This window comes from Myotis brandtii, unplaced genomic scaffold, assembly GCF_000412655.1.
Source record: "Myotis brandtii unplaced genomic scaffold, ASM41265v1 scaffold115, whole genome shotgun sequence".
Classification (NCBI taxonomy): Eukaryota; Metazoa; Chordata; class Mammalia; order Chiroptera; family Vespertilionidae; genus Myotis; species Myotis brandtii.
This window is the reverse complement of record NW_005353967.1, coordinates 21,026,365-21,036,182: the sequence shown is the minus strand read 5'-3', so window position 1 is coordinate 21,036,182 and position 9,818 is coordinate 21,026,365. Positions and strand designations below refer to the sequence as shown.

The window sequence follows — 9,818 nt, the reverse complement described above, 5'->3', positions numbered from 1 at the left end:
TCAGCCCGGTTTGTGGCTGAGTGGCGCTCCTCCTGTGGGAGCACACTGACCACCAGGGGGCAGCTCCTGCATTGAGCATCTGCCCCCTAGTGGTCAGTGTGCATCATAGCAACTGGTCGTTCTGCCATTCAGTCGATTTCCATATTACCCTTTTATTTTATAGGATAGTCATTACAAAGCGTAACTAGAAATAAAATCACTCTGACATATTCTTAACCCAGAAATGCTGACTGAGTGTCTGGGCAAGGTTCTTTGTGGTGGTGCTATTGGTGGTACTGCTCCCATTCTGCAAGGCTATGGGATAAAAGGTGTGGCAATTCTGTGGATGGAAATAATTGGTAGATGTTCACACCAGCACAAAGGGACAGAGGTGAGAGGTGGGGAGGGTCCCAGGAAGAAACCACACCAAGGGTCACCACAAAGGTTTGGGCTTTACTCTTTCTCCTCCTCCACAGAGGTCATGCTCATCTCCTTCTGAATCCTCATTGCACTGGAGGGTGGTCAGGAGGTGGGGGGAAGAAGCACTGTGGTTCCTAACTCAAGTCCTCAGATAGTCACTGGGTATGGCCAATGGGCCACATTCCTATTTTATTTTATTTTTTTTCATGTCCATGGGTTGGTCCAGGAGTGCTGGAAGAGGGATAGGGAAAGAAGATAAGCTACATAAAAGTCTTCAGGGGCGTCCTCTGTCCCTGCCTCATGCTTTCCTAACAGAGCTGTGGCTCTGACCCTCTAACCACCCTTTGCCCATCCACCCTGCCATGCCTGACCTTCCATCCTCACAGATGTCCTCTTCTCTCTGTACAACATGTTCATATCTCTTGCCCAGCCCCTCCTTTACCTTCTATTTAGTTCTTTGTTCAGAGAGAACATGTGCCAACAGTTGACATTTGTCCAAGCAAAGGCTTTGTTTATGGGCTACCAAATATGACAGCTGGGAGGGGGCTTAAAGAGCCCCCCCCCTCTACACAAGGAAATCAAAAGGCTGTGTGATGAGACCATGGTATCAAAGCTCAGCAATACTTGTTGATTTATGCAAGTGGGCAGCAAAATTTAGAGCATTTACATTCTATGGTTGTCATCATACATAGAGAAACACAGTGTGACCATCTTGAGAGTCCCCACTATTTCCACATCAACATTTCCGATATAAACCAGAACCAAAAGACATTCCGTGGGACCAAACCACTTTAAGATTAAGACACACCACGGCACACACATGTGCCTCAGGAATAATTCAATGCTAAGCCGCTATTCCTGCCTGAGAGGGCCCGGGGCTGCCAGGACAGCACTCACTCGTAGGGAATGCTTCTGAAGACGATGTGGTCCAGGAGGGTGATCTGCTCAGCCAGCTCCATGGCTGGCAAGGTCTCAAAGCACTCGGCCTTCGGACAGTCCGTCTGCAAGATATGGGGGGAGGAGGGCGTGAGACACACACCAGTGAGGCTCCAGTGTGCTCGGTGCAGCTGCTGAAGCACAAAGTCCATCAAAGACTCTGGCTACGAAGAACATTCACATCATGGACCAGTCGCTAAACCCCACGCACATTTGGTTCACCTCCCAGAGCCTCACTGAACATGTGGCTGGCGCTCAGTCCAGGCACTGCTGGCCTTTGAGACGTGGCCTGCGCCAGACCCTGGGGGAACTTACCAGTTGAATTATATCCTCTAATTTTAGGTGAATGTCATCTTGATCATCTTGTGAAAGAGCTCTAAAAAATAAAAATAAAAAAAATCCCCCGTGAAAAGGAAGTAGACACGGCAGGAATGAAACAGCAAAGCGTTACAGTGTTCCCTGGGTGAAGAGTCAGAGGGTTTAGGGCTGTGTGGCTGGGCCGCCTGCTGCAGGCTGTGGGGCCCTGAGCTGGAGACAGGAGGCTAAGGAAACGGATAAACACACATGTTAAAGGCACAGGATTATCCAGAGAGCTGACTTGTTACATACGAGGTTGTAAGGAAAACACCACCATCAAAGTGCACCTGGGGATGACTCGGGCCTCCTGCAGTTCTCCATCCAGGGGGAGTTCTAACAGCCCGAGTGCCCCATCCATGCTCCTCTGTTCCCTAAACCTGCCCTTCCCTGCTGAGGTGGAAGGCGCAGAGCCACCCGCTCCCCACTCACTTGTAGCTCAGGGGACTTCCTCCATGCAAACATCTGAACCAGGAGAGGCAGAAGCCAGCAGGTGAACTCGCCCCACTTCCCAGACGCACTTCCCTGAGGTTTGGTGCCATGTCTCCACACATGTCATTCGGCTCTCAATGAAATTCTTTTTTGATAAGTGATGAACAGATGAATAAATACAGAAGCTAATTATCCCTGTAGTGGGTGCTGGTTTCACAGTGGGAGTGGTACGTCCTGTCCCTCACAAGTTCAGCATCAGAATTATACTGATTATATAACTTACCATCTGAGCCAAGCACTTTAAGTCTTCCAAAATGAAGGCAGACTCACATATTAAAAGTATTAAAATATTTAAACAGTCTCAAAGCATGTAGCCTATCCACTGGAGGAAACTGGTTTCAAAAGAAATAATATTGTGAAGTTCTGTTGTGTTTTGAATTGATTAAAACCAAACTACCATTCCCCCAAATAAAATATCAACAGAGATCGGTTGTTATATGCCCATGGCATGCCAGGTATGTGCTAAGCATTTGACATACACTAACTATCTCATGTATCAAAAAATCCCTTCAAAGTAAGTGTTATCAGTTCCATTTTACTGATGAGGAAACAAAAGCTCAAAGAAATTGCCTAAGCGGGCCAGGGTGCGGTCCAATTGTGCTCTCTGGTTACTTGTATTTGTCTAATCAAGCTTACAGGGGGCACCTCTTTAAGGTCCTGCATAGAACACACTCAATTCCCTTTCCTTGTCTTCCTCCCCTGTTACAAAAGCTTTTGACTATTTACCAGGGAGCAGAATCCTTCTAGGTCATAGGAGGGTCAGTCTTCTTGTCAGCGATTAGCCATGTCAGTCATTTGTGAGCAGAAGGAAATAGTCCTCATGGGTAAAGGACAGACATAGGTGAGGGGAAAAAATGAGTACACACGACTCTCTCTCCAAAGACCATTAAATCACACTGAAGGCTGACACATAGGAAATAAAAGTGATTGTTTTCTAGAGTATATGCCATCCTCTCCACTGTAGGCTAGGTTTCTGGAGAGAGATCGGTGGCCACACAACTATGTGTACCCATGGGAAAGATCTTTTTTATGAGGATGGACTATATTCTTCCCTTGGAAAGAAATGGTCAAGAAATTAGTGAGCTTCTATCAAATGTTCCTTCCCTCACTGATCTTACCCTAATGTTCCAAGATACATTCTGGTCCCATGAAGTTAGTTAACATTTTCTCTCTTCCTGGAGCCTACTGATGCTTCTGGGAGCTTTGTGAGGTTTGGGGTCACCTTTTTATAACTTGAACTCATTCCACTTGACATTCCAAGAAGTCAGTCATTGTTTCTTTTCCTTTGGAGGCTGTTAGTTGTCTACAAAAAGCTCCACACTGCAGAGGCTCAGCGGCCGGCTAGTCGGACAACGTTGGAGGGGTGGTGTTTTAGAAATACAAAATTCTTGAGCAGAGGTTTTTATTCATAGACAGGGCAACAAGCTGCCTATGCCAACGAAGCTTAAAGTAACCCCTGTGCGACTGTGTGAGGCAGGGTGGCTCATCACAGCAATTTTCACTTTGCTTTATTCATGTAATATATGTTTAAATACATGTTCCATGCTTATGTATCCCTGTTATATGACCTGAATGCATATAAATCTCTAATATCAGGGCTACATTTCACTACATGGTATGTTTTTATTTCCCATACTTATGACTCAGATTCCCTGGGAGGGATATTCACAAAATGTTTCCTTTCAGATGGGAAGTCCCCTCTAGCTCTGCTCCAGTTCCAAGAGAGGCTGAATTTGCTTCTCGTCTCCTGACTATCCCAAAGCTTTAACAGACACTCCAGGATCCTGGGTTTCCCTCACATTTATGGGTCAGTATGACCAGTTTAATATTTGCGCATTTAAAATGAAATACCAGATGGAAATGGGATTATACAAGTTCCATGCCTGGAAAATGTTTCCTTCAATGGTAGAAATCCGGTAGGCTTAAAAACAGCACCAGGAGCAATGGGCCTGAGACCAGGCCACACTCTCTGGGCTGCTGGCATGCTGCTGCGACCGCAGGCTGTGTCCACAGCTCAGCCTGCGCAGACCCTGCTCCTCCTCATGATGTGAATGTTCCATCTCCTGCTGCTTCAGCTCTGGGACCTGCCAGACCATCTCCTTCCCATGCTTCCCCAAGCATGGCCTTCCTTCTCTCCAGGCTTCGGTGAGCCCCTTGGCATTCTTTAGTTTGTAGCCAGATAACTCCAATCTCTGCTCCATCTTCATGTGCATCTTCTCTGCATCTCTGTCTTCACATGGCCGTCTTCTTATGTCATATTGGACTAGGGGCCCACCTGACTCAAGTACGACCTCATCTTCACTAATCACTTCTGCAATGGCCTTACTTCCAAATAAGTAAGACTTCACTATATTTGGGGGGAGGAGGGATACAATTCAACCCATGACAACTCCTAGATCAGAGAACGGGCTGGCTATGAAATCTTGAGCTAACGGGGCTAAGAATGCCTTATGGGCCAGTTGTTGAAACGTTACGGACCCAAATCTGCCATTGCCACATCAGGGATGGACTTTGAACAACCTGGTGGGCTGAGTGAAAATGGTCTCCCCTCTATACATAAGCATTCTTGTCACAGAGAACCAGTAGAGCAGACCTTGGAAGGAAAAAAGGATTCTTTCCGAAGGTTGCAAGTGAAGAGGGAGCTAGCAGTTAGAGCACGGAAGGAGAACCAGGCGAGGCAGACAGATGCTGTTGGCTTCCCACCTCCCAGCAGAGACAGACCACAGAGCCATGAGGGAGGTGGACACTGAAATGTCTGCACAGAGCCACTGACGGCTGGCCCCTGCAGAAAGAGTGGACTAGAAAAAAAGCCACCATTAGTTCAAGAAGCTGTAAGACAGCTTGTTACCTGCTTGGATGCTGGGTGGACAGACCAAACCAGGTTCAAGCCGTTATGACATGGAAGTGTGGGGTCCAGATTTATATAACCTACATGATGTGGAAATCCCAGCCCGAGACATTGATAGTAAAACTAGTCTAGGACCAGTGAACCGAGCCAAGAAAATGCATGCCTCCCCTGGGTGGCACATCCACAGCCAGCTGCAGGAGGCTCCTGCTGAAACGCTGCCACCTGCTCAGACACACAAGTGAGGCAAAGAAACCTCTCTGCCAATGCCTGCTGGGCTCGCAGGGGAGGACCCTCGAGGCTTCCCCCCTTCACTTTTGGTTCCACAGTAAACCACGGTCTGCCCACGCAAACAGGAACGATCGATCGCACTCCACACAACTTACGTCACTCAGCCCGAAGGCTTCCCGAGATAGCAGGAAAACGAAGATGACAGGTAACCCTCCCCCCTTGAGAGCAGAACCCCCGCTGCCCCAGCGTCTAGTTGTATAGGATCTCATCTTCTGTGACATAGCACAAATCAACCAATGTCATTAATAGGCACCTGCAATTGCCTTTACCTCAGGATATTGGCTGCGGCTTTCCTTTCTTGGGGAAGAAGGTCTGGGTCTCGCAAAACTTCTTCTAGCAAATTTAGGACGTTCATCTTTAGTTCATTGTTGAGTTCGAAATCCTACAAAATAAAATGGGTATTTTTAAATTTCCGTTTTGAAGGGTTTAGCTCCATGTTACGTGACACTATTTGTCATGATACATTCTCTAGAGCTATGTGTGGGAAATAAAATGTATGGGCCTTAGACTTCCCCTAGAGGTCCTGACTTATTGGTTTGGGATGGGGCTCTGTTGTTATTTCTAACAGGCTTTCCAGGGATGGGAATTCCTCAAAGAGATTTGTGCTTCCCTTGCCTGGAACACTGTGCCTTCTCTCCACTTTTATTTTTATTCATCTTTCAAGTCCAGGGAGTGATGTCATTTTTCCCAGGAGCCTTCTTTAGTTGACCCAGTGGGTAAAGAGCTTTGCCCTGCCCCGCCACTGTGACTCAGTGGTTGAGCATTGGTCTATGAACCAGGAGTTCATGGTTTAATTCCCGGTCAGGGCACATGCCTGGGTTTCGGGCTCAATCCCCAGGAAGCAACCAATCAATGATTCTCTCTCATCATTGATGTTTCTATCTCTCTCCCTCTCCTTTCCTCTATGAAATCAATAAAAATATATTTTAAAAAAACTAATTGCAATCAATTCAATTTAAAAACATACTTTTGTTATATTTAGTAAATTAGGGGCAAAAAAAGTTTATAATTTCAAAAAATGAAGACAGCGCCAAAGTCTAACCTAACCTGAATTGAATATTTTTTTGCGCCTCAGTTTAGTGGAGAACCATGTGACACATTTTCCTCAATATTGTACTCTCCCTGTTTGACCATCAGCACCATTTCTTCCGGAACAGGAGCGACCAGGGCCCAAGGCAACACAGATGTGAACACCTCTTACCAGTCATAGAACTTCAAATATGTTTTCCTACAATTTCACCGATATTGTCCAGCAGATTGTTGGCCGTTGATTTTTCTTTTAAAATGTATGCAAGAAGAGAGTAATGCCTTGTTGCTGTTGTTTTTTCTTTGTCCCACCCTCTCCCTTATTTTAGCAGTTAATGATCTCACCTACTCCAATCTGTGTGCACTACCGAAGACTTCTCAGCCATCAGGAGTCTTTTTCTTAATGAATAGTTGGTATTTATTAGTGAGACGATCAAATCCTCCTGTAGTAATGTTAGGTCTCTAATGATATAAATAATCTGATTATCATGAATAGATTAGTGTGGAGGACTTCAGGCCAGTGTTGGACCTTGCTGAAGGCTAATTAGTGGTTTAATCAACAAGCATCATGAAACACCTACTGTGCCGCATGCTGGGCTTTACAAAGGGAACCTTTCTGAGACCCTAGAAAGGTAAGTTGTGTGGACGGTCTTGTTGAGAAAAACAGAATATAATTTTATTATTCGAGCTCTGGGAAGACTAGCCTGAGAGAGACCTTTGACCCTTGAAAACTTGGTCACATCTGCCCAAACACTCTTAGGAGCATGACAAATGGTTACAGGTGAATACTCGCACTGCTGCTGATGTAGCTAATGTAAGCAGATTGTCTGATGATGGCCGAGTCTGAAATATGAAAATTCTCACTCATAATTTCCCCTTACATTTGCACAGGTTTTTACCATGTTCAAAGTGACTTCCTGCATATGATTTCAATTCTTTCTCAGCTGATCCAGGGACAGACAAGGCCGGAGCCATGATCTGCTTTCAGCAGGGGCCACTGGGCCGAGAGGAGAGGTGTAAGGAGGGGGTGGCTCAGACGAGGAACATGGGTCTTCCCTCCAGCTCCAGTAAGAGTCCTTTACACCTGCACTTCTCAAGTTGTCATGTGGCCACAAATCACTGCCGATTCTGGCACAGCAGATCTGGAATGGGGACTGAGATTCCACTTTTCTGAGGAGCCCCTAGTGATGTGGATCACCCTTGGAGTAGCAAGACTTTGCCTTTAAACAAAATCATGCAAAACACTCTTCCAAAACTGACTGAAAAAATCTGAATCATCTGATGTACTACCTAGCCTGTAAAATTTCCTTTTTGAACCAATGCATGTAAAATGCAGAATTGGCCATTCAAAAGTCCCAGTTAAAATGAAACCTGAAGCAGCTAAAAGTCACTTGCACTATTTAAATCAGAGGTAGAGTATTCATAATAAATCTTTCTGACAGCCATTTTGTAATTATATAGAATCTAATTTTTGACTGTATTTCCCTGAAGTAGGAAATGAGACTATTAGGTGGTAGACGATGGCGTGGCAGCACTCAGGATGTTCACTAGATGGCGCTCTTAGGCCATCTGACTATCTGGGATGGGGCAGTGCCTTGGACTTGGACCTGGCAGCCTGTGCAGAAGGAGCAGGGCCCTGTGTAGGGAAGCTGACTGCTGAAGGTCATCTCACAAAGCTTCATGCTCCAGATGAGTGAACCCTATGGCACCCCGAGGACCTGAGGCATTCACTGAAGTTATCACAAGCTTCATGCTCCAGATGAGTGAACCCTATGGCACCCGAGGACCTGAGGCATTCACTGAAGTTATCACAGCAACAGTTTATTTAGGGTAGTTTCTGTTTTCCAATTCATGAAGCAGGGATAAGGAGACAAACGATTAGGAAAAAAACAACAACAACAACCCCATCTTACTTTCAAAGGTGAAGAGACCAGAAAATGTGAGACTTTGATATTTAAATCTCTAAAAAGGAGACTATAGCTCGTTTTTCCTATTATTCTTGAGCACCTCAATACATAAGGCTTTAGGGGAGAGGCAGAGAGGGAACAGAAGTCTGGGCAGATGGGCAGAGGACAGAAATATTAACCCGTGAAACCCAGGGAGAGAGGCTTGCGGAGGGGCCATCCAAATGCAGGCGAGAGCTTGGTAGTGCCTGACTGGGGCATAGGCGAGAGGCCGGGCCTGGAGATGCAGGTCTAAACCCTGCCAGGAGGGGACAGCCTGAGCAGGTGTCAAGGACTAGAGAGTGGCACCCAGCAAATGCTTAGGAACACATCACCGATGGATGGTGCTATAATCCTCCTCAAGTGAAACGTATTGTGAGGTGAGGATATTTTCCCAAGACCTTACGGATGCTACTCAAACACATTACTGCATGATTAGAAAGTCAGTATTTCCTCTAGGTCAGGGAGCAATGCCTGGAGCAGTAATCATAACTAAGACAGTGAGAATTTGCCACATACTAGGTGATACTTTAATAACTTCATTATCTAATTTAACCCTCAGTAGCAGCATAGATACAATCATTATTATTCCCATGTTATATGCAAGGAAGTCTAGGTATAACGAATCTAAGTATCATGACCAAAGTCACGCAGGTAGCAGGTGGCAGACCCAGGACTCAAGTCCAGGCAGTGTTGGCTGAAGCCTGAGGTTTTAACTGCTACACCACACAGACTCTGCAGAAAAAGTGGGTATCAGTGAATCAGTGCTGGTGGGTTGGGCTTCAAGACACATAACACAGTAGCTGGTTACCATGCCAAGTCGGGAACTATTTCCCACCTATACTAGCAACTATTTGAGATAGAGACGTTGAGATTTAGGTCTATATTAATGAGACTAGATCACACAACAGAAAAATAATCTGTGAGTCAATAAATCAGATTCTCCAGCACTTTAAAACGAATCCCTGTTGATAGTTTAGACATCATGGAAATTACATTCATTCTTTCAGGAGAGCAGGGTGATCGTTAGTAATATACTGCGTATGGCCAAGGGAATTCTAGGACACTGGGAAATCAGATTCAATAAACACAGTTTGAGGGTAAAGAGAATTATGAGAGTAATTTTCTCACCGTAATCAGTACAATGTATTCCTAACAATTGCCAGAGGTTTTTTTTTTAAAGGAAAGTAGAAATACTGCAGAGTGGAGTAAAACCACATAAATAATTTCAAAACCTGGAGAGATGGGCTCATAAAGAAGGGTCTTAGGATGCGTTAGGCTCAACAATAAGGGGTTTGACATAATGATTTTCAGAAAAATGAAAAGCACACTACAGTCTTCTATCTTTTTTGACTGGAGGAGATGAACATTTAATTTAAATTGTGGTCTATATTTAGGTTATATCTGGGGCCCTTTTATCAAGTGGGAAACTGGACAGAGATGCCCAGTGATCATCCCAAGATCTATGCAAATGAACCCTGACAGCACCAGGGCGCCCTCCATGGGATTCCTCATTCTCATAAACTGGAGGT

The 9,818-nt window shown here is 45.4% G+C and overlaps 1 protein-coding gene across 1 annotated transcript in view; it reads right to left on the bottom strand.

Annotated features, from left to right (window-relative positions):
* RASGRF2 (Ras protein-specific guanine nucleotide-releasing factor 2) overlaps window positions 1-9,818 on the bottom strand; it is a 137,866-nt gene that overhangs the window by 13,944 nt on the left and 114,104 nt on the right. Inside the window, exons 19-21 of the mRNA XM_014550194.1 lie at window positions 5,587-5,699; window positions 1,651-1,711; window positions 1,297-1,400 (exon numbers count right to left, since the gene is read on the bottom strand). Coding sequence (XP_014405680.1) covers window positions 1,297-1,400; window positions 1,651-1,711; window positions 5,587-5,699 — 278 coding nt within the window. The remainder of the gene's footprint in view (window positions 1-1,296; window positions 1,401-1,650; window positions 1,712-5,586; window positions 5,700-9,818) is intronic.